Below are 26,109 nucleotides of genomic sequence, written 5' to 3'. Positions count from 1 at the left end.
CAGCTTCCTTAAGGCTACCTGAACAAGGTTCTTAATAGTAGAGAGGAAACGGCTAGATACCACGGTGACGACCATCACCCTCTTCCTCTCGAAAGAGCTCAAAATCCCATTGATCACCAAACGCTAAAATAGAGGAAATAAAACTACACTTTGTGGAGTTCGCCTGGCCACAATATTTCTTATCGACCACTCTGATGATGATGTAATGTGTTGATAATCAAACCTTCCAAACTTTACATGGACTTTACATCATCAAAAGCCCCTTATGTCCAAAAATTCCGCCAAATTCCCTCGATGTCATGAAGGGCACTATCAATCATGAAGGGCACTATCAACCGATCGGCTCTTAGTGTACGCATTCTTGTGTCTATCGGACAAAATTTCTATGAAATCTTCTCTAAAGAAAAAATTTCTACAAAATTTTCTCTAAAGAAAAAATTTCTACAAAATTTTCTCTAAAGAAAAAATTTCTATGAAATTTTCTATAAAGAAAAAAATTTCTATGAAATTTTCTCTATGGAAAAAATTTCTATGAAATTTTCTCTAAAGACAAAATTTCTATGAAATTTTCTCTAAAGACAAAATTTCTATGAAATTTTCTTTAACGAAAAAATTTCTATGAAATTTTCTCTAACGAAAAAATTTCTATGAAATTTTCTCTAACGAAAAAATTTCTATGAAATTTTCTCTAACGAAACAATTTCTATGAAATTTTCCCTAAAGGAAAAATTTCTATGAAATTTTCCCTAAAGGAAAAATTTCTATGAAATTTTCTCTAAGGAAAAAATTTCTATGAAATTTTCTCTAAAGAAAAAATTTCTATGAAATTTTCTCTGAAGACAAAATATCTATGAAATTTTCTCTAAAGACAAAATTTCTATGAAATTTTCTCTAAAGACAAAATTTCTATGAAATTTTCTCTTAAGACAAAATTTCTATGAAATTTTCTCTAAAAACACAATTTCTATGAAATTTTCTCTAAAGATAAAATTTCGAAAAATTTTCTCTAAAGACAAAATTTCGAAAAATTTTCTCTAAGACAAAATTTCGAAAAATGTTCTCTAAAGACAAAATTTCAAAAAATTTTCTCTAAAGACAAAATTTCAAAAAATTTTCTCTAGACAAAATTTTCTCTAAAGACAAAATTTCAAAAAGTTTTCTCTTAAGACAAAATTTCAAAAAATTTTCTCTAAAGACAAAATTTCATAAAATTTTCTCTAAAGACAAAATTTCATAAAATTTTCTCTTAAGACAAAATTTCATAAAATTTTCTCTAAAGACAAAATTTCGAAAAATTTTCTCTAAAGACAAAATTTCGAAAAATGTTCTCTAAAGACAAAATTTCAAAAAATTTTCTCTAAAGACAAAATTTCAAAAAATTTTCTCTAGACAAAATTTTCTCTAAAGACAAAATTTCAAAAAGTTTTCTCTTAAGACAAAATTTCAAAAAATTTTCTCTAAAAACAAAATTTCATAAAATTTTCTCTAAAGACAAAATTTCATAAAATTTTCTCTAAAGACAAAATTTCGAAAAATTTTCTCTAAAGATAAAATTTCGAAAAATTTTCTCTAAAGACAAAATTTCGAAAAATTTTCTCTAAGACAAAATTTCGAAAATGTTCTCTAAAGACAAAATTTCAAAAAATTTTCTCTAAAGACAAAATTTCAAAAAATTTTCTCTAGACAAAATTTTCTCTAAAGACAAAATTTCAAAAAGTTTTCTCTTAAGACAAAATTTCAAAAAATTTTCTCTAAAGACAAAATTTCATAAAATTTTCTCTTAAGACAAAATTTCGAAAAATTTTCTCTAAAGACAAAATTTCGAAAAATTTTCTCTAAAGATAAAATTTCGAAAAATTTTCTCTAAAGACAAAATTTCGAAAAATTTTCTCTAAGACAAAATTTCGAAAAATGTTCTCTAAAGACAAAATTTCAAAAAATTTTCTCTAAAGACAAAATTTCAAAAAATTTTCTCTAGACAAAATTTTCTCTAAAGACAAAATTTCGAAAAATTTTCTCTAAAGACAAAATTTCGAAAAATTTTCTTTAAAGACAAAATTTCGAAAAATTTTATCTAAAGACAAAATTTCGAAAAATTTTCTCTAAAGACAAAATTTTGAAAAATTTTCTCTAAAGACAAAATTTCGAAAAAATTTTCTCTAAAGACAAAATTTCGAAAAATTTTCTCTAAAGACAAAATTTCGAAAAATTTTCTCTTAAGACAAAATTTCTATGAAATTCTCTCTATAGACAAAATTTCTATGAAATTTTCTCTAAAGACAAAATTTCTATGAAATTTTCTCCTTAAGACAATATTATTAAGAAAATTTCTCTTAAACCTTTCTAGAGAGGCCCTTCCTCAAAAGTCTTCTTTCCCTTATTCTCCCTTTTCTACACCATGATACATCGCTATCATATCTGAGAAATGCTGCAGTTGATGTGACTTCGACAAATGCCTCGTCATCAACCTCCAGAAGAAGGCCGCTTACATGCATGCATGTCAGCTCATAGGGCAAATCGCAATTTAAGCAGCAGGCAGATAAATTCAAGTACTTACTTTACTAATCGCATTGGTAGAGTGAATCGAGTAGAGTACATTGGAATCTAAATAACATTGACATCTTTACGATACCGCTGAAAACAAACAAACCGAAGGAAATTAAATCAAGAGAAACTTTACCGCAAAGTCAATGAGAATGCATAAAAGTTCACATGGAGTACTGTGGATGGCAGATATCAATTTTCTGAAATGGAGTTGATACAGAGGTTTTGGCCGCAAACATTAGTGAGAGAAAGGGTGAAGGTGAAGATTCTTAAATTTTATTTTCAATCAATTTTCTCTAAGACAAAATTTCAACGAATTTTTGCCTAAAATACAAAATTTAAAATAAATTTTCTCAAAAGACAAAATTTAAACGAAATTTGTTTCAGAAGATCTGCCTTTCGACTCTCCGACACCGCCACCCACCTCGGAGCTGCAACGGCTGGTGGGGAAAGCATAACAGACAGGAAACGAGGTACTAATAGGGTGCGATGCGAACTATCACCACATTATGTGGAGTAGTACCGTCACTAATAAACGGGGCCAAGCCCTGGCAGAGTTCCTGAATACGAACGACCTAATAATACCTAATATTGGTAACACCGCTACCTTTGTTAATAGGATTAGTGAGGTGGTATTAGATAAGACGATATGTTCGGAAAATCGATGAGGTTCTGGATAGGAGGGTCTCCATAGAACACTCTTTCTCTGACCATCGCTTCATAAGGTTTAGAATAGCACGGCCAGCGCCGAATCCGATAAGCTTCCGGAATAACTTGAAAACCAACTGGACAAAATTCGAAAGGCTACTCAGAAGAAGACTTGGGCAAGATAATTTAGATTGTCCAAGCATAGAAGACATTGACGAAAATGTCAATAGGATTATGACTACACTGGTGGGGTCCTTCGAAGATAGTTGTCCTCCCATGGCATAAATATAGGGAAATAAAATGGATAGCTCAATCTTTTGGAACATACAATGAGTATCATGCTTTTGGCAGACGGAGGGACAGCTCTAAGCTGACCTACAGTAGATATATAGGCTCTTAGCCAATATAGTATTGGGTTGCCCAAAAAGTAATTGCGGATTTTTTAAAAGAAAGTAAATGCATTTTTAATAAAACTTAGAATGAACTTTAATCAAATATACTTTTTTTACACTATTTTTCTAAAGCAAGCTAAAAGTAACAGCTGATAACTGACAGAAGAAAGAATGCAATTACAGAGTCACAAGCTGTGAAAAAATTTGTCAACGCCGACTATATGAAAAATCCGCAATTACTTTTTGGGCAACCCAATATCTATGTAAGGCGCCATCTATATTGTTTTTTTTTTTTTGGAAATTTTGTAACATCTATTAGAGGGAGAAGTCCCCGAAATCACGAGCTTCCAGCTTATCAATGAATTATTTATAAATCTTCCGAAATAAATCAATGTCTTAGACACTGTTTCCTCATACAGATGAACTCTTCAAATTCATAAAAAAGAAAAAAACCAAACCTCAATGAATTTGAAACTTATAGTCAGTCTTACGAAAACCTAAGGCAGTATGTAACTCGTTTAATATCTAAATAGCTACATATCACTGCAAGAGCAACACAGGAGGGGGAGAAGGTACCAACTCACAACAAAGACAATACCACAAAACGTGATTCATAAATCATGTTTGCAGTCACTCGATCGACCGATGGCAGACAGAAGAAAACCTTAAACCTATAAAGTTCACCACTTCATATCAATTTCCCCCTTTGTAGGCACATTAACCACAAGATTTTCACTTTTTTTGCATAATTTTTTTTCCTTGTACTTCTATCTCGTTACAGAGCAGTCATGTACCATTGGCTAAAGAACAACACCAACAACAACAACAACCCCTACAACTACTACAACAAGAGTTACAAACGGAAGTTAACGCTTCAATAGGTCATTTGCCAACACACCCTGCTGTTAGCCAGCAGGCCAACCTGCAGTCGGCCAACCCAAACAGAAGACATTTTGAACAACACCGACGACCTCATCAGGAAAATGTCCATCATGGACACAATGGGCAACGGGTGCATCGTCTGCATTCATATGAGAATCGCCGCCACTATCATCTCCATTCTTCACCACATCATCGCCATCATCATAGTCATCGGCGTCCCCAACCACATCACAGTTGGGTGTCACGACGACCGCCACACCAACACCAGGGGCATAACCACTTTGGACGTTGGTCCCCTTGGTCATCTTGCTCCCCCGATTGTATGAGGCGACGAGAACGTTACTGCAAAGTAAAGCGGAAATGTGGTCACACCAAACACATAGAGGAGCGTAAATGTCGTAGGTAAGTGAGGGGCGGGACATGGGCTGAAGGTAGGGCAAGTTGTCATACAGTCAATGGTTCAGCGGTCAATGGTCTGTGCCTAAATGAAGCCATAAACGGTGACACCGTTTAATGGAGTGTGTAAAAATCGAAGTTTTGTTTCTTTTTTGATTAAATTAAACTAAATGGAGTGTGGCAACCATTGTTTTTATTTTTTTTTTATTAATGACTAGATTATGTTAAGTTAGGGCCATAAATTGTAGGGTTTGCATTTAATGGGATTTTAATGTATGTCGCCATATGTTGCCTCAAGGCAAGGGGGACATGGATTTGAAAAAATCTTTTCGAAAACAGTAACTTTATTAAAAATTCAATAAAAAAATTGTTTTATAAAATAATTAATACTAAATTTAAATGTAAGTAAAAACGTTCTAAGTTCGGCCGCGCCGAGAAGCCGTTGCACAAAATTTCACCCAAATCGGATAATAATTGCGCCCTCTAGAGGCTCAAGAAGTCTAGATTCAAGATCGGTTTATATGGCAGCTATGTCAGGTTATGGACCGAGTCAGACCATATTTAGCATATTTGTTGAAAGTTCCAACAAGAAATTAAGCATGACGTATTTCTTCGTCATGCAAAATTTCAGCCAAATCGGATAGAAATTGCGCCCTCTAGAGGCCTAAGACGTCAAAATTCAAGATCGGTTTATAATTCAGCTATATCAGGTCAGGAACCAATTTGGGCCATACTACGCACAGTTGTTGGAAGTCATAAAGAAACACGTCATGCAAAATTACAGCCAAATCTGATAAGAATTACGCCCTCTAGAAGCTCAAGAAGTCAAGACCCCAAACCGGTTTATACGACAGCTATATCAGGTTATAAACCAATTTCAGCCATACTACGCACAGTTGTTGAAAATCATAACAGAACACCTCATGCACAATTTCACCCAAATCGGATAGAAATTGCACCCTCTAGAGGCTCAAGAAATCAAAATGCCAGATCGGTTTATATGACAGCTAAATCAGGTTATAAACCGTTTTGGCCATACTTTACACAGTTATTGGAAGTCATAACGAAACACGTGACGCAAAATTTCAGCCAAATCGGATAATAATTGCGCCCACTAGAGGTTCAAGAAGTCAAGACCCCAGATCGGTTTGTGTGACAGCTATATCAAAACATGGACCGACATGGTCCATTTACAATCCCAACTAAACTTCACTAAAAATAAGTATTTGTGCAAAATTTCAAGCGGCTAGCTTAACTCTTTCGAAAGTTAGCGAGCTTTCGACAGACAGACGGACGGACATGGCTATATCGACTTAAAACGGCATGACGATCAAGAATATATATACTTAATGGGGTCTGAGACGAATATTTCGAGGAGTTACAAACCGAATGACGAAATTAGTATACCGCCATCCTTTGGTGGAGGGTATAAAAAAAGGGAGTTTTGTTTAAACATATTTCGATAAAATTTTGATTTTTAAGAAAATTTTCTTAATTCGCAGTGTATTTGTATATTTCTTAATAAAAAAAAATTTCCTTGATAATTTGTTCTTAAAAAAAGTTTTGTAAAATTTTGTCTAAGTAAAATTTCATCGAATTTTGCCTTTTGAAAAATTTTGCACTTAGATGGGAAATCTATTGAAAATTAATTTTAATAAGATTTTGTTTTTAAAGAAAATTTCGAAAAAAGATTTTAAAGAAATTTTGTCTTTAGAGAAGGTTAGGTTAAATGGGTCGCCCACCAAAGGTGAGTTCACACGGAGGCCAATTTGGCCCATTGTGGTACCCTAGGCAAGAGAAAGGAAGTGTGAGACCTCGGACTAAATGTTATACACAAATAAAAGAAAATACAGGAGGAGTGGAGAGCCCGAGCGATGGGTGAAGAACCGCCCTTCCCTACACAAGCACAGATCAGCCTGCGCTTGAGCTTGTGGCAACCCCCGTCAGAACCATCCTGTTCCCTCACCAAACCTCAGGGGACCTACCAGAGGTACATTCGCAAGTTCAACCAGATCACAGAAGAAACGGCTCCCCAAAAGGAGAGCCTACGTCTCCCCAAAAGGAGAGCCTACGTCTCTGCAGACCAGGACGGGAACACATCAATCATCCTCATCGAGGCAACTCCTACAGATTTCATTGTGCGGTATCCCCAAACGCGACGCCATGCGGCCTATGGCGCAGTCCGGTTATGATCCCTGTCAATATACTCATCAACCTCTTTTCGAACGCCATCAACTCCCTCGTCCTCCTCTGGTCGATGACCGGCCATAGCGCCTTTACAGTCCGGCAACCATACACCGAGTCCCACCTCGTCACCGACGCCGCCCTGGCCATCCCATCTACTGTGTTCAGTAGCTCGACAAATGGCACGTGGACAAGACAGATGACTGGTCCGCCCGGCGCAGACGAACCCTTCCAGGCGCACACCCATGTCAGCGTCACATTGTGGGCCCGGAGCCTATTCAGGAATTCTAAACAATCCGCCAAGGCCCTGAGCGCCGCCATACTGTCCACATAAATTCTGGGTTTCGAGAGCGGTAAGCCCCTTACCACAATTTCACTTTCAGCCACTGCAATGACACAGACCTCTACCTGAAAGACCGTACACTCGTCCGGCAGTTTCAAAGACATACTGATGTTGAGTGCATTAGAGTAGAACCCCGATCCAGTTCCTGACTCCATCTTGGAGCCATCTGTGTAGATCGAGGTCTCATCCTCCTCAAGTACACCATTCGCCATCCATTCGTCCCTTTTAGGAAATCGAATCGAAAATTCCCTCACTCCAGTTGGTACTGGTGCCAGGTAGTCGGAGATCCTCCTCAGTTCGCCCTCCACATCCATGACACCCAGAATCGAACTGTGGCCGCAACCATCCTCCTTCAGCATGCCGTGCTCCCTCAACCTTAGCGCGACCCTGGCGGCACTGTTCAAAATATAGGCCCCAATGGGCTGCATATCGAGCATCGCCTCCAAGCCTGCCTGCGGAGCGGTTCTCAGTGCCCCTGTGATTCCGACGCAGGCCAGTCTCTGGACCTTTTTGAACACCCTCGCACGCATCCTCTTCCCTACGCCGCGTAAAGAGCGCCAGCTCAGTCTTCCCTGGGTTGGGCCTCAACCCATTTCTGGTAGCTCATCGCGACAACCTCCAAAAGTGACCCTACATAAACTTGCCTCGAACCAGCAGCGCGACGTCGTCCTCATAAGCAATAGTCTTCGTGCCGCCCCCACCGAGATCCATCAGGATTTTATTAATCGCGAGATTCCATAGAATCGGTGAGAACACCCCTCCTTCGAGCGTTCCTCTGGTCACCCGGCTGCCATAAAACATATTATTGTCCATTGGGAGATTAGGGGGTGAATCCCCGCACGGTCTAGTACGGCTACTATCGCCCCTATCTCATCATTATTAAAGGCCCCCTCAATATCCAAGAAAGCCGCCAAAGTGTCATCCTTCTGTCGAAGAGACGTCTCGGCCACCTGTACCACCTCGTGAAAGGCCATCTCCACCGACCTGAGTATTATGCCCCACTGACGTTTTGAAGTTTTTGCCTTTAGAGAAAATTACATAGAAATTTTGTCTTTAGAGAAAATTTCATAGAAATTTTGTCTGTAGAGAAAATTTCATAGAAATTTTGTCTTTAGAGAAAATTTCATAGAAATTTTGTCTTTAGAGAAAATTTCATAGAAATTTTGTCTTTAGAGAAAATTTCATAGAAATTTTGTCTTTAGAGAAAATTTCATAGAAATTTTGTCTTTAGAGAAAATTTCATAGAAATTTTGTCTTTAGAGAAAATTTCATAGAAATTTTGTCTTTAGAGAAAATTTCATAGAAATTTTGTCTTTAGAGAAAATTTCATAGAAATTTTGTCTTTAGAGAAAATTTCATAGAAATTTTGTCTTTAGAGAAAATTTCATAGAAATTTTGTCTTTAGAGAAAATTTCATAGAAATTTTGTCTTTAGAGAAAATTTCATAGAAATTTTGTCTTTAGAGAAAATTTCATAGAAATTTTGTCTTTAGAGAAAATTTCATAGAAATTTTGTCTTTAGAGAAAATTTCATAGAAATTTTGTCTTTAGAGAAAATTTCATAGAAATTTTGTCTTTAGAGAAAATTTCATAGAAATTTTGTCTTTAGAGAAAATTTCATAGAAATTTTGTCTTTAGAGAAAATTTCATAGAAATTTTGTCTTTAGAGAAAATTTCATAGAAATTTTGTCTTTAGAGAAAATTTCATAGAAATTTTGTCTTTAGAGAAAATTTCATAGAAATTTTGTCTTTAGAGAAAATTTCATAGAAATTTGGTCTTTAGAGAAAATTTCATAGAAATTTTGTCTTTAGAGAAAATTTCATAGAAATTTTGTCTTTAGAGAAAATTTCATAGAAATTTTGTCTTTAGAGAAAATTTCATAGAAATTTTGTCTTTAGAGAACATTTCATAGAAATTTTGTCTTTAGAGAAAATTTCATAGAAATTTTTTCTTTAGAGAAAATTTCATAGAAATTTTGTCTTTAGGGAAAATTTCATAGAAATTTTGTCTTTAGAGAAAATTTCATAGAAATTTTGCATATTGAATTTTTTCTTAGAAATTTAGTCCTAAATAAAATTTTATTGAAAGTTAAAGTTATGAAAAGTTAAAATGGCTGTATCTCCTTCAAGAAAATAATATCGAAAAACTTAGCTCCTTTCACTTTGATTAGTAATTAGCAACAAGAAGCTAAAGTTAGGAAAATCTATCCGTTGCTCTTAAGTTGTCGTTAAAAAATTTCAAACAACTTGTATAATCTTCTAAAGCAGGATGATTTAAAAGATCACACCAAATGCGTTTTGTATTGAAAGGTTCGAAAAATGTCTTTCCTCATTCAACTGAAGAGCGTATGTCAAAAAGAGTTATGCTTCAAAATCGTATTCAGTTTGCAGGGATATTACTCTCAGACATGGCTTTAAGCACTTTTGAATGTGTAGGATTGCCGAAAAGGGGTTTTATAGATGACAAAAAGCTGGCGTATGCAGATCCTAGAGTCTTCTCCAGGATTTGGCGTAGTGGGAATATTTGGTCTATAGTGGATTTTGCCAGATCTAACGCCTCATCGTTGTAGATTTCAATCTCTCTACACTATGCTTAATCATATCATGTATACAATGAGACTTATTCCTCTGCAGTTGCCATATACTGTTTTATCTCCTTTCGTATGGGCTATACACAGCTAAATGTTCCAGATTATACGAACGAACTGATGCATACACCTCATCAATGTGACGGCTTCGGTTTTGAATAGTTCAGCTGGCACTCCATCGGTTCCTGCTGCCTTGTTTTCCTTCACCCGGGTTGTTTCTAGGCTATATTACCTTCTATTCGGTATACCTTCTTTTCAGCCATCAGGAATTTGTTCTGTAGCCGGCACTATGGGAAAGCTGAGGCTGGGAAAATGTTCTTTCTACATCCTAAGCACACTAAATATGTCTGTCTCCCGATTTACTTCTTTGTCCTTTCTGAAAGTCTTAATGAAAATGGAAATACTTAAATGGCAACCATAACGAATAGGTTTGAGTAAAAATACTTCTACAACAGTTGCCTTCAATTTTAGTAAGTCAGACAATTCTCTGTATCTATGACATTTGAAAAATAGTCAAAACTATGTACATTCACTCCATTGACCCAATAAACCAAACCACCACCCACCATTTTTAGAGACTTCATCCATGTCGTTCTCAAATGTTACATAGTCCTGTAGTTATCCAACATAAATCTTTGCCAAATGCAATTTGTCTTAACTTAATAACATTTCCTCTTATTTTTGTTATTTTTTTTTTTGTTTCTTCAGATGTCATCCGGTAACGGATGATAGTAAATGGTCAACAAGTACTACGTCCAACAGTCTAGCACCGCATGGAGCCCACACTCCACAACAGCCGCAGCAGCAGCAGCAACAACAACAACAGCAACAAATCTCCAGCAATACAGCCCCAACCATAATCATTAATGCAGCAGCAGCTGCTGCCTCTGCACCCATAGCAACGGCAACAAGTGTCCCCACTGCATCACCACATACACAGCCCACACTGATTGTTGGAACACCAACTGAGCTGAATAAACATCATCCTGTAATACAAAGTGACGAGCTAATAGCCCAACATGTGACCGCTGGTAGCTATGCCGACGACGACGATGATGATGATGAATCGGATTTTTATGTCATAAAGGCCAAAAGAAAAAGGCCACCTCAGCCTAGACCGTCGATAGTCAGTTACCCAGATATACCGGTGCACCATGACATACATGAGGATTTCTATTCTGATGAACAAGCGGAAGATGCGCTCAATGAGTTGGGTTCAGCTCAGCCACCTTTTGAATATTTGGAATCCTCTTCCAATCAAATAAGGACAATACTAAGACCAAATCGTTACAATGCTCAGCGACAACACCATGGTCCAGCGCATCGACATCAACATCAGCGCCATAATAATGGGGGCCAACGCAAGCTAAAGGGAGCCAATGGTGGCGGCGGTACTTTTGATGAAAGTCTGGAGGGCGATGTCTTTCAATATGAAGATTTCGATATAGACCTTAGCCATGGTGATAATCAGGAAAATGGCGATGTCTCCTATGAAGATTTTGCCGACTACGCGGACTATAGAAATGGCAGCATACCCATACCACCATCTAAGGAAAGGGCCACACCTGAGCATTTGATACCAAAGCATAGGCGAATTTACTCCAAATGGAGTAGATGGACGAAATGTACACCAAAGTGTACAACGCGGAGATATAAGTAAGTAAAGCAAAAAGAAATGTTTGGAAAACTTTCCCCTTTATAAGACCCTTTGCAAAAAGAGTAACTCCAAATTTGTCCACCAAAATCCCTTTTTTCTATATATTTTTCATATCATTTTAATATTTTTTATTCCAGAAAATGTCGCGTTCGCGAACAATGTGGCCGAGAGGTATTGCGTGAAATTGCCTATTGCTATACCGAGGGTAGTTTCTGCCAACAATGGTTGCAGGCTCAAGTTCAAAAATCTCCCGCCTATGAATTGAGGCCTGCAGCGACGCGCCGTCGAGATGTAAGCGATGATGGTACACTGTCGAATTCCATTGTCAGTGATTTCATAATGAATGGCAAAGGCTATCGTGGACCCGAATATACGCCAATGAAGTTGAAATGTGGCATAGCACCAATACGCAGCAATAAACGCAATATGTATAATATGCTGAAAATTATTGGTGGCAAGGCGGCGCGTAAAGGTGAATGGCCATGGCAGGTGGCAATATTTAATCGATTTAAGGTGGGTACAAAAAAAAAAATGTTGCATAGAAGCTATTTAAATAATTTTACCACATATTTGCACAAAATATATCTATAACTAATGTCAATTTTACTATTTTTTCTTTTAATTTATTTAAATCCATTCAGGAAGCTTTCTGCGGTGGCACCTTGATTGCTCCCCAATGGATTCTGACAGCAGCCCATTGCGTACGCAAAGTTTTGTATGTTCGCCTGGGTGAACATAATTTAGACCATGAGGATGGCACAGAACTACATTTAAAGGTTCTTAAGAGCTTTAAGCATCCCAGTTTCGATAAGAAAACGGTTGATAGTGATGTGGCCTTATTGAAGTAAGTATGGAAAGTTTTATATCAAACCCAAACCCATATTTTGAATAAATGAAATATAAATTAAAATGCTTGTATCTCCTTAATAACATTATGAACGAATAACTTAAAATGACTACATCGCCTTAATGAAAGTACGGAATAGATATTCGGCTGGCATTGTATCTTTTGATTGATGTTGTCGTTGCAGCCACATTTTCATGTGGATGTGGCGATCCTCGTCAAGCTGTTGTAAGTTAGCAAGCCTTTACGGTCCAAAGGACCGATCGCAGCGGAAACAAGGTGGTCAATGGTTATTTAAAGGCGCCAATTACTCGCCTTGTCATATCGAGCATCAAAGGCACTCAGTATGCGTACAAAAGCCGGCCTCTCACTAAGACTCTCCGATCGATACCGCTGATTGACCGCGACTGCCGTTGCAGCTACACCGTATAGAGCATTTCACTATCCGCAACCTGTGGACGCGCCCGGTAGCTTGCAGCAAAGCTTCTCGTGACAGCAACGAACACCACACAGATCGGACCTCAATTATCCAACCTGTCTCAATCTATCTCAGCTATCTCAATCTTTTGATTGATGTTGAATTTTGATTTCATTTTCTCACACAATACACTCTATGTGGTGGGAGGGGAAACTTATTCCTCTGATGTTAGTACATACTGCGTTCTTCGAGCCAGCTAGCAGCCCATAGGATTTTTCTTCAGCCGGGCTACAACTAGGCTGTTCTTATTTTGACTAGGCTGTAGACATTCTATGCCATCATCAGGTTCGGCGTCAGGATACCAGCAGCGCAGACAAATGTTTTTCCATATTCCGGGCATCCTAGTTACAGTATGGTCATAGTATGCCATAACTGGGTGCCATGCACCACACCATACTATAAAATATCCTTTGTCCTTGTAGAAGGATGTAGCCACTTAAAGAATGGACTTGAATTCCAATTCTTTGGCATAATTGTGGCAGATAACATTTTAACTCCTGAAGTCTCGATTCACTCACACTCACTGCTTTCCACATCTCTCTTTTTCTCTCGAAATTGACGTTTCTCTCCTTTTCGTCCGAGAACTCCCCTTTGCTTGTTGTATTTACAGCTTTTTCTTGGTTTTTTCGTCCTTGCCTTATGTCGGACATGGACACAGAAGAGACAAAGTGTTTTAGCTTCCGACCACAATTTCACAGCCAAACTCATGTTTCGTATCATTGCAACTATGCACTCTGCCAATCCATCTTAATTCCTGTAAGAATATCAGCCGTTATGTAAACTTAACCGTCTCGAGATACGATATGATATGATATAGCTAGGTCCAGGCCAGTGTTCACAGCTGACCAAGTCAAAGTTAATCAGAACCTTTACATGGTATTCAAACATCGCCTACACCACTCTTTGTCGAGATAATTAACAAATAATCACTATATTTGAATTTTTACTGAATCGTTCGTAAAAACAGGCTCTTGCTCGCAGGTCAAATTTTCTCTTTCAAAATTTTGTAGCTATACTGTGATATTAGGCAATGCCACTTGCGCCCTAAGCACTCTTGCAACTTGCAGACCGCCATTATGCCTTCGCTGAGATTTTCCTTCTTAGTACTAATCCGAGAAGCGACACCAAAGGCCTACAAACCTATAAGCCGCACGTCCATTCTACTCAAGACCATGGATCATATTGTGGATGCCACGATAAAGAGTAGGACATCCAGCGAACTGCTCAAATGCAAACAGCATGCCTATGTCAAGGGAAGGTCGGTGGAGACTGCCCTACATGAGGTTGTGCACAAAATAGAAGAATCCTTCGATGCTATGGCGTACACATTGGCGGTATGCATTGACATCGAGGGGGCTTTTAACAATGTGCGGACCGACACACTGATATAATCCTTAGACCAGTACTGGGTAGTGCTTGAAATGTCAGTTCTATCCATTCCAGCATCCTGCACTTTCACCCGATTATGCTGCCGGTACATACTCCTCTATATCCTTCTTCGTGCACTGGATCGCTTTCTCGGTCTGCTTGAGAGCTTAGCAAAGCCATCGCTCACTTCTGCCGTCATCCCGATGCCCTCATCTCTCGATTCGGCTGCGATGACTGTTTCATTGACACAGTCGCCGTCTGAATCCGAGTCAGAAACACCACCTTTACTTAAAGGCTGACGACGAACTGTGCATCCCCCTGGTTTATGCGTCTCTTCCTCATTATTTAGTCTGACGACTAGTTGTGCGCTTGAAGCATTACTCTCGACTACAAATGCCAAGGCGCCCGCACCTATAAGAGGGGAGGACAACACGCTACAGTCTGACGCCACCACCGTAAATGTTGAGTCTTTGGAGTCCATTTCTAGCATACTCCAAAAGTTTTTACATTTTTTTCGTAATAGGTAGTACCTATTACGAGATACGGATATATTTTCTTTTCTTTGAGAAGCGAAAAAAACACGTCCGCTTCACTCAACGACCCTACACGAGGTCGATGCCATAACATTGAGGGTATACATTGTCATCGAGGAGGCTTTTAGCAATATGCGGACGACACTCTGATCCAATTCTTAGACCTGTACTGGGTTGACCGGGTCCTTAGAGACTGGATAAATCATATGCGTATGGCATACAACTGGGCTAGACCTAAGGGCCTCAATATTAACCCAGAGAAGACTGAAATCTGGCCGTTCAAGTGGAAGACGAAGATGGGACAAAAGAACGATTTGGATATCTGACAAGATCAAATACTTAGGAGCGATCTTGGACAGGAAACTGAATTGAGAGTGTCACATTCAGAAGCATACTGGGAAAGCTTACAGCTGTTGGGCACTATATAGAGGGGCCGTATGCTCGAAATGGGGCATGAATTTGAGTACAGTCCACTAGCTCTACAGGAACGTGATTAGACCAATACTTACTTATGACTCAGTAGTTTGGTGGACTGCGATGTAAAAGAATTGCAACTTAAGGATAATACAACAGGTACAGAGTACATATTGTCAGGGCATAGACGGTGCGGTGAGACTATTCTACATATCCGACCCATACAGATTAAATGTGAGGCAGCCACAGCAGCTATAGGATAGAGGATACAGAAAAAGGAGTAGGCCATACCAGCGCATTATAATCGAGGTGGCGATAGGAAACCTGGGAGGTTTTCTATCGCATACCTGATTCTAGGTTTCTTATCGCATACCTGAGACGATACTTGTTGTAGAGCGCGAGGTACTACTAGGCAGCACTGTCGAAATTCTGGCTCTCCAATATGTAAGATCTTGCTACACAGATGGATAAATGCTAGAGGACAGAGTGAGCTTGAGGGTCTACATTGAGAACCCATTGTCTGATCATAACAAGGTCCTGCAGGCGAAGATCCGGCTATGTGTGAGGTGGTGTGGTGTTAACGCGAGGACATCGAGTGTGAGCATCTTTACCGACAGTAAACTGGCCAAAAGGGCACGAATAGTCATGGAGTGTAAGAAGGAAATTAACGCCTTCTCTGAGGATGGCACAATGCGCCTCGTTTGGGTGCCAGGCCATCGCAGAGTAAGGGGGAATGCCATAGCATACGATTGAACAGTGAAGGTCAGATGACTGCTATTAATAAACTTGTTAACCCCAAGCCTTTCGATGCAGCCAGAGTTAAGGGCGTGGTTGACGAACGCGCATGTTACGCTGTGGAACAGCGAAAATTCTATGGGGAGATCCTGAAGTGAGAAAACTAAGCTATTACTCTAAGAAAGTAAGAAGGAGGCAAATAAAGTTTTCGGTATCATAATGGACACATAGGTCTACGAGCTCACTTATGCAAAATCTGTGCGGCAAGTGATAACACATGCTATCACTTGCGACATGTGGGGAAGATGATGAGACGTTGGAGTATTTCCCGGCTTTCGCAGCTAACAAACGCCAGCACTGAGGTGGGGACACAATACCAGACATTAACCTACCTAGGGGCGCGGTATGGTAAACATTTTGAAACTTGTACAATAAGTAGCACGGAATTTCTAACTAAGATTTTCTTTTTCGAGGTAACTTTTTAGTATTTAGAACGACAACAAGCCATAGTGGGTGGCATGGGGCGGATTAATTTCCCACTTTTTAAACCAACCTAATCCAAAGGAAATGAAATTTTTTCACTGACTTGGTAACTTAAAATGATTGTAACTCCTTAACTAAAAATTCTTGGTGTCTCCACCAAATGTCTCAAAGCCATTACAAAGAAGACCGTGCTAAGTTCGGCCTTGTCGAATCTTGGTAACCTACCACCTTGGATTCTGGTATACATTTTTACAAATGAACTTAGTTTAAGAACATAAGTATGCCATATGTAACATATTTCTACCAAACGAGCCAAAAATTTAACCTTCTAGGGACCATAGGACCCTAATCGGGAGATTGGTTTCAAGGGGAGCTATATCAGTATACAGACCAATTTAAACCGTACTAAACACGGCCGTAGCAGAACACTACGTGCATAAATGTGTTAATTTCTCTTTCGAGATGAGCTTAATTATCGAAAATTTTATACAATGGAAAATGAAAGCCTCAGGAGATACACCATACCAATCATGATTTGACGCCTTCCGACCCCTTGGTAAGGAGGGGGATCATCATCAGACACCTTAGGTGTGAGGGCTTCATAGGTCGTACATTTGTAGGTTGTATTTATGTCGAAGAAATTGCGAAAGAACCTCCATGAAATACATACAGCACACTAGCCAATCCTGACACTTTGTCCCACTGGTTGTCTCACTTTTCCAAATGAGTGTGTGTTTCGTTTAAGTGCATAAATTCCGCCAAATCGGGCAAATATTGCGGCTTCGAGGGGCTCAAGATGTCATGTAGGGAGATTGGGTTATACGGGAGCTATATGAGGTATTTCAGTCAAATTGGATGAGAATTTATGTTTCTAGGAGCTCAAAAAGTGAAATCCGGCGGACATTCTTTTATGGACCTATCTGGGCGGGATTTGGTGTGGGTACTGGGGGTGGAATCGTATTTTGCGTACAAAACTTCATCTAAATCGCCCAAAAATAGTTCTTCTAGAGGTTCAAGAAGTCAAATTCGGGGATCGGTTTGTACGGGGGCTATATCATTTTATATCAATTCAGATCATTCTTGACTTGGTTGGTGAAAATCAAAATAGAATTAGTTTAGTAAAATGTCAGCCAAATTGAATGAGAATTGTGGCCTCAAACCCGAAATTTATATAGAGGCTATATCTAAAACTGAACCATTAGTGCCCATTTGCAATTCCCAATAACCTACAACAATAAGAAGTATATGTGCAAAATTTCAAGAGGATAAATTTATTCGTTCGACCGCTATCCTTATATCGAAAAACGAAGAGAAGGACGGACATGGCAAGAAAACAAACAAACAAAATTTTGTTGGAACGGTGAAGCACGGTGGTGGTGGAGTTATGGTGTGGGGGTGTATGGCTACTAGTGGAGTGGGTCAATAAGAATTTATTGAGTCCAAAATGGATAAATGGGATTATCTCAATATTTTGAAAAATAATTTAAAACCAAGTGCTGCTAAACTAGGGTTAGCAACGACATTTTGGTTCCAACAAGATAACGATCCAAAACATACATCGGAGGTTGTTAGGTTTTGGCTTCTATATAACACTCCAAAGCAGCTGAAAACACCACCCCAATCACCAGATCTCAACCCCATTGAGCATCTTTGGGATCTATTGGAGAAAAAAATTCGTCAGCACATTATAACCAGCAAGGAGATGTTACGAAGTGTCATGCAGGCAGAATGGGCGAAAATAACATCTGAGGAAACAGAGAAGTTGGTAAACTCCATGCCAAATAGACTAAGTGCAGTCTTAAAACAACGTGGCTGTCCTACCAAATATTAAGAATGTGTTAGTATGTTTTTATTTTGTGCTTCAATAACTCTTTTGTTTATTTTTAATTACTGAACGCAGACTTTGTGGTGCTTATATTTAATTGTTATCATATTTAAATCGCTCTAGAGTGAAAGTGCTTAACCAAACTTAGAATTTCGTTTTTGTTTTTTAATGTTAGGAATATGAAGAAAAAATATGTGTAAAAGAGTTGATTTGATTTATAATTTAATTTTGTGTTATTTAACCAATCATAAAAGTTTGTCAGGTGAACGCAGACTTTATGGGCTATGTGTATATAGTTTATAAGGTCGCAGATCAATATTTCACCAATCCTATGGAGGTGGGTAAAAAAACTGGGTAAAACTTAAAACGCTTGTTTCTCCTTAATTTCTGGTTTCAAAGAAACTATTGGGTTGCCCAAAAAGTAATTGCGGATTTTTCATATAGTCGGCGTTGACAAATTTTTTCACAGCTTATGACTCTGTAATTGCATTCTTTCTGTTATCAGCTGTTACTTTTAGCTTGCTTTAGAAAAAAGTGTAAAAAAAGTATATTTTATTAAAGTTCATTCTCAGTTTTATTAAAAATGCATTTACTTTCTTTTAAAAATTCCGCAATTACTTTTTGGGCAACCCAATATTTTTACTCAGGAGTTGTATGCAAGAACGACTTAAAATATCAAGACGATCTAGAATATATGTAGTTTTGGGGGTCGCAGATCAATATATCACCAATCCCATGGAGGTGGGTAAAAAAACTGAGTAAAACTTAAAACTCTTGTTTCTCCTTAATTCCTGGTTTCTAAGAAACTTTTTTATTCAGGAGTTGTTTTTCGCAAATTTCTAAACACTACAGTCTTCCCTAAAATACTTCGCTTTGTCCTCTTCACTTTATGTTCTTAAAAATTTTCTCTTTTTCTTTGCAGACTTCCAAAACCCGTCAACACAACAACCTGGATAGGTTTCTCTTGCCTGCCAAAACCCTATCAACCTCTGCCCAAGAACATGGAATGTACTGTCATCGGTTGGGGAAAACGCCGCAATCGTGATGTGGCTGGTACCAGTGTCTTGCATCAAGCTGAAGTTCCCATCATATCCATGGACAATTGCCGTTCTGTGTACTACGATTATACAATAACCAAAAATATGTTCTGTGCTGGCCACAAACGTGGACGCATTGATACCTGTGCTGGAGATTCGGGTGGTCCCTTGTTATGCCGTGATACTACCAAACCAAATCATCCATGGACCATATTTGGCATTACCTCATTCGGTGATGGTTGTGCGAAACGCAATAAATTCGGTATTTATGCCAAAGTGCCCAATTATGTGGATTGGGTATGGTCGGTCATCAATTGCAATGGAAATTGTAAAATGCATCAGCGTCTATAGGTAAGGTCAGCAGAGTAAAACTCCAATGAAGAAAAAATAACAAAAAACGCCCAATAGTGTTTGTAAGCATATGTATGTAAGTAGAAGACGAAATTTTTATGTATATGTTCATTTATGGATTTCAGTGAGTAAGTTTTAGCTTTATGATTTATGTATGATTTTTATTTATTCACAATTTTCAGTTTTATTCATATTTGTAAAAAACTTTGTGTATTTTATTTTTTTTTTGTTAAAACTTCAAATGGGTAATGATGTGTTGTTTGTATGAAGCTTGGATTTATCAGGCATGAACAGATTTTTGGTCTAAGATACTCTTACAATTTATATTTTCTATGATTATTTACGTATGATTTATGAGGTTTTGGTCTAAGCTGGCACAGTGGGTGTGAGTTAAGACAGCGCAAGCAAAAAGTTGATACCAAGAATATGATTTATTAAGAAGAATTTTTTAAACAGGTAAAATTTGATATAATTGGATTCAATTACCCAATATTCATCTTTGCTCTCCATATCCCTTATATCTTTACCTTATACTTGACCTTACGATCAAGAATTGATATAATTAAGAGTCAGAGCACTCTTTTCCCATCGCTACTTTGGTATCAGATGGGATTACATTTGCCTAGAATTCGCTCTGATGTTGAAACATACAGACGTCTGCACAGCGATCTCAAAGAAAGTACCAGAAGATACAAGCGAAAATGGATCTTAAGCACTACCAAAGAAATGCGGCTAGCAGCAGAAACACACCGAACCAGTGACCTTTTTATACTCACCACAGAAGGATGGGGGCATATTAACTTTGTCATTACGTTTGCAACATATCGAAATATCCATTTCCGACCCTATAAAGTATATATATTCTTGATTTGCGTTAAAGTCTAAGACGATCTAGCCATGTCCGTCCGTCTGTCTGTTGAAATCACGCTTTAGTTTTTAAAAATAGAGATATTGAGCTGAAATTCTTTTTTTTGTCCATAAGCAGGTTAAGTTCGAAGATGGACTATATCTTGATATAGCCCCATATAGACCGATCCGCCGATTTAGGGTCATAGGCCCATAAAAGCCACATTTATTATCCGATTTTGCTGAAATTTGAGACAGTGAGTTGTGTTAGGCCAGTCAACATCCTTCTTCAATTTGTCCAGATTAGGATATAGCTGCCATATAGACCGATCTCTCGATATAAGGTTTTGGGCTCATTAAAGGCGTATTTATTGTCCGATGTCGCCGAAATTTGGGACAGTGAGTTGTGTTAGGCCCTTCAACAACTTTCTGCAATTTGGCCCAGAACGGTCCAGATTTGAATATACCTGCCATATAGACCGATCTCTCGAAATAAGGTTTTGGGCCCATTAAAGGCGCATTTACTGTCCGATTTGTTACTGTGAGTGTTGTTAGGTTCTTCGACAACTTTCTGCAATTTGTCCAGATCGGTCCAGATTTGGACATATAGACCGATCTCTCGATTTAAGGTTTTGGGCCCATAAAAGCGCATTTTTTTGTCCGATTTTGCAGAAATTTGAGACAGTGAGTTGTGTTAGGCTCTTCGACGTCCTTCTGCAATTTGGCCCAGAACGGTCCAGATTTGAATATAGCTGCCATATAGACCAATCTCTCGATTTAAGGTTTTGGGCCTATAAAAGGCGCATTTATTGTCCCATGTCGCCGAAATTTGGGACAGTGAGTTAAGTTAAGCCCCTCGACATATCTCTGCAATTTGGTTTAGATCGATCAAGATTTAGATATAGCTGGCATATAGACCGATCTCTCGATTTAAGGTTTTGGCCCAATGAAAGGCGCATTGATTGTCCGATGTCACCGAAATTTGGGACAGTGAGTTGTGTTTGGAGCTTCGAAATTTTTCTGCAACTTGTCCCAAATCGGTTCAGATTTGGATATAGCTGCCATATAGACCGATCTCTCGATTTAAGATCTTGGGCCCATAAAAGGCACTTTTAAGTCCGATTTTGCCGAAATTTGGGACAAAGGTTCTTTGACAACTTTCTGCAATTTGGCCCAGATCGGTCCAGATTTGAATATAGCTGCCATATAAACCGATCTCTCGATAGGAGGTTTTGGGCCCATCATCATGTACCATTTGTCGATGAAGCTGCTATGGGGGCATAAATTATGCATTTTTCAACGGATTATGAGGAAAGGTGGTTTACATATATACCCGAGGTGATGGGTATCCCAAGTTTGGCCAGGCCGAACTTAACGCCTTTTTACTTATTCTACTTGCTAAGAGACGAATAAAAACTCGGCTATAACATCGAAACCTCTGCGAGATAATCAAGAAGAGAAGCAACTCTAACTATGGCACGAATTCTACCACTCAATACTGTCGCTTTCCAATGCAAATGAGCAAACGTTATGCCCTTGCACACACCATACAGATAATGCGAATATTTCTACAAACTCACTCTACCTCGGGTATCTGAGATATACCAAGCCATTCAATCTTTGAAAAACAACAAAGTCTCAGGTCCGAACAACATTTCACCCGAGTTATGAAGGGCAGACCCCGGCATAAGCGTCTAAATACTATTATTACCCCCTATTCACCGTAGCGCAGAGGTTAGCATTTCCGTCTATGACGCTGAACGCCTGGGTTCGAATCCTGGCGAGATCATCAGAAAAAAAATTTTCACCGGTGATTTTCTCCTCCTAATGCTGGCAACATTTGTGAGGTACTATGCTATGTAAAACTTCTCTCCAAAGAGGTGTCGCACTGTGCCACGCCGTTCGGACTCGGCTATAAAAGAGAGGCCCCTTATCATTGAGCTTAAACTTGAATCGGTCTGCACTCATTGATATGTGTGAAGTTTGTCCCTGTTCCTTAGAGGAATGTTCATGCATTTTGCATTTTTTATGCAATTTGCATTCATAATTTTTAGTATAATTAGTCTCTCCCGACAGAATAGACAGAAGGAATTATTATCAACGTGCCAAAAAAAAAGTTGACCTAACCGTAAAAAAAAATTGGAGCGGCATTACCATACTGAGCAAGGTTAAAAAAGTAATAGCTCACATTTTCAACAAGAGGGTATCAGACGTGATTCAGCAAAGGGCTTAGGAGAAAACAAGCCGGTTTCCGCCCTCACATGTCCTGTATCGTCCACGTTAATAGCTTGAGGATCATTGTAGAACAGGTACCCATTATATCTCACATTCGTCGACTTTGAAAACGTCTTCGATACGCTATATGGAGTGTGCTGGCCTGTTAAGGCGTTCCCGAAAAGTTAGGAGCCTATATACGAAAGCTACTTGTCGTGTGCTCTATTAAGGTCTTATAACCGACAGAACAGCTGTAAAAACTGGGGTCCGGCAAGGTTGTGTACTATTACCACTCCTATTAGTTCTTCATCGTCAAGGGCTGTCGCCTCAGTGTACAACACACTGCTACAACAACAACCACCCCTTTTTAACTACGTATTGGATTCCACTACATTCCAAGAAAATCAGCAGATAACACCCTTCGCCCATTTGGAGGCAACAAATGGACTCGAAAGTAGCGGTCCTAAACTTAAGTTGGAATGAAGTGGAACAATGTGCTTTAGAAAAATAGGAGTAAAAAGGAATAAATATATATCTAAGGAATTCTGTCCACCGTGGCGCAGAGGTTAGCATGTCCGCCTATGACGCCGAACGCTTGGGTTCAAATCCCTGAGTGAACATCAGAAAAAATTTTCTGCAGTGATTATTCCCTTACAAATGCTGTCTATATTTGTAAGGTATCCTGCCATGTTCAAACTTCTCTAGCCAGTGGTGTGACACGCCGTTCGGATTCGGCATAAAAAAGAAGGCCCCTTATCATTGAGCTTAAACTTTAATTGGACTGCACTCAATGATATGAGAGAAGTATTCTCTGGTTCATAATGGAATGTAAATGGAAAATTTAGTAAGGGATACTATAAGAGCTGGTTTGATTTCAAATTGATACCAATTGGTTTCTGTGTAATTGTTATTAACTTTAAATGCAAATACATCCACACATCAAAATTTAATCTCCTTGCTGCAGTAGAAGCTAATCTACAATGAATTTATCCGTTATGGTATAATGCTATGGAGGCCACCTTAGCGCAGAGATTAAAATGTCCGCCTATGATGCTGAAAGTCTGTGTTCGAATCCTGGCGAAAACATTGGAAAACAAGTAAAAGCGTGCTAAGTTCGGTCGGGCCGAATCTTATATACCCTCCACCATGAATCGCATTTGTCGAGTTCTTTTCCGGTATCTCCTTTTAGACAAAGAAAGGATCGAAAAAAAGAATTGCTATACTAATTGAATTGAGTGTTGGAGACCACAGTAGAAGTCTATGTGTAAAATTTCTGGCAAATTGAATGAGAATTGGGCCCTTTAGGGGCTTAAGAAGTAAAATGGGGAGATCGGTTTATAAGGGAATTGTAGGCCATATATCGATTCAGACCATATTTGACACTTATGTTGGAGGTCATGGGAGAAGCCGTTGTACAAAATTTCAGCCAAATCCGATAATATTGGGTTGCCCAAAAAGTAATCGCGGATTTTTTAAAAGAAAGTAATAAAACTTTGAATGAACTTAAATCAAATATATAATTGCCATTTTGTTCGATAACCTTTTGCCATCTTCCTGGCAAATTTAGTATTCCACGCTCATAGAGCTTCTGGCCTTTATCTGCAAAAAACTGAACCAAGTGCGATTTTATAGCCTCATCATTGCCGAAAGTTTTACCATTTAAGGAGTTCTGCAAAGATCGAAATAAATGGTAGTCTTATGGTGCAAGGTCAGGGCTATATGGTGGATGCATCAAAAGTTTCCAGCCAAGCTCACTCAGTTTTTGGCGAGTGACCAAAGATGTGTGCGGTCTAGCGTTGTCCTGGTGGAATATGACACCTTTACGATTGACAAATTCTGGTCGCTTCTCCTTGATGGTTGTATTCAATTTATCCAATTGTTGACAGTAAACATCCGAATTAATCGTTTGGTTCCTTGGAAGCAGCTCAAAATATACCACACCCTTCCAATCCCACCAAACAGACAGCATAACCTTCTTTTGGTGGATATCAGCCTTTGAAGTGGTTTGAGCTGGTTCACCATGCTTGGACCATGATCGTTTTCGACTAACGTTGTTGTAAACAATCCATTTTTCATCTCCAGTTATGATTCGTTTTAAAAACGGATCGAATTCATTGCGTTTAAGGTGCATATTACAAGCGTTGATTCGGTGTGGTAAATGAATTTCTTTCAATACATGTGGTACCCAAATATCAAGCTTTTTCACCAGTCCAAGACTTTTTATCTGATAATGAACGGTTGATTTTGGTATATTTAACTTCTCTCCTATCTCACGCTCAGTTACATGACGATCCAATTCGATTAATGCTTAAAATTTGTCTTTATGGACCGATTTAAACCATACTTAGCGCAGTTTTTTGGAAATCATAACAAAACACCTTATCAAAAATTTCAGCCAATTCGGAAAAGAATTGCGTCCTCTAGTGGCTCAAGAAGTCAAGATGCCAGATAGGTTTATATGGCAGCTATATCAAAACATGGAGCGATATGAACCATTTACAAACCCAACCGACCTAGTCAAGATGCCAGATCGGTTTATATGAGATCTATATCAGATTATCTACCGATTTGAACCATAATTGGCAAAGTTGTTGGAAACCATAACAAAACACCTTTCAGTCAAATCGGAAAAGAATTGGGTCCTCTAGTAGCTCAAGATGCCAGATCGGTGTATATGGCAGCTATATCAAAACATGGACCGATATGACACATTTACAAACCCAACCGACCTACACCAATAAGAAGTATTTGTGCAAAATTTTAAGCGCCTAGCTTTATTCCTTCGAAAGTTAGAGTGCTCTCGACAGACAGACGGATATGGCTAGATCGACTTAAAATATCATCACGATCAAGACTATATATACTTGATGGGGTCTTAGACGAATATTTCGAAGAGTTACAAACAGAATGACGGAATTAGTATACCCCCATCCTATGGTGGAGGGTATACAAATTATCAGCGGTGGTTTTCCCCTCCTAATGGTGGTGACATTCGCACTACAGCATGCCGTTTAAAGCCTATTAAAGAAGAGGTTCATTATTATTGAGCTTAAACTTGAATCGGACAGCACTCATTGCTATGTGAGAAATTTGTCCCTGTACCTCAATGGAATGTACATGGGCAAATTTGCAATTTACATTATGCTACAATATATTGACAATGCTTCCTTTACTTACTTTACTTTTATGGGCTATGACAGCATATTTGTTCCACAAGTCGAACGTAGAATATCGTTCCTCGATCTTCTGCACTCATTCTAAAATCTCTGACACCAAGTTTCGAGGTGTCTCCCACAATTTGATCTTTCCATCGGGCTTTTGTTCTTCCCGGTTTGCGTGTACCACCGT

The 26,109-nt window shown here is 38.5% G+C and overlaps 1 protein-coding gene across 2 annotated transcripts in view; it reads left to right on the top strand.

The window, feature by feature from the left end:
- The window catches only part of LOC106094434 (uncharacterized), a 142,389-nt gene extending 119,892 nt beyond the window's left edge, over positions 1-22,497 (top strand). For both annotated transcript variants that reach the window (XM_059364909.1, XM_059364939.1), the window contains exons 3-7: positions 4,366-4,868; positions 10,685-11,632; positions 11,771-12,146; positions 12,275-12,477; positions 19,236-22,497. In XM_059364909.1, the coding sequence (XP_059220892.1) occupies positions 4,366-4,868; positions 10,685-11,632; positions 11,771-12,146; positions 12,275-12,477; positions 19,236-19,701 (2,496 nt within the window). In that variant the 3' untranslated portion in view covers positions 19,702-22,497. The remainder of the gene's footprint in view (positions 1-4,365; positions 4,869-10,684; positions 11,633-11,770; positions 12,147-12,274; positions 12,478-19,235) is intronic.
- The last annotated feature ends 3,612 nt before the right edge of the window (positions 22,498-26,109 follow it).

This window comes from Stomoxys calcitrans, chromosome 1 (genome assembly GCF_963082655.1).
Source record: "Stomoxys calcitrans chromosome 1, idStoCalc2.1, whole genome shotgun sequence".
Classification (NCBI taxonomy): Eukaryota; Metazoa; Arthropoda; class Insecta; order Diptera; family Muscidae; genus Stomoxys; species Stomoxys calcitrans.
The sequence above is the reverse complement of the archived record's forward strand: the minus strand, read 5'-3'. Positions and strand labels throughout refer to the sequence as shown.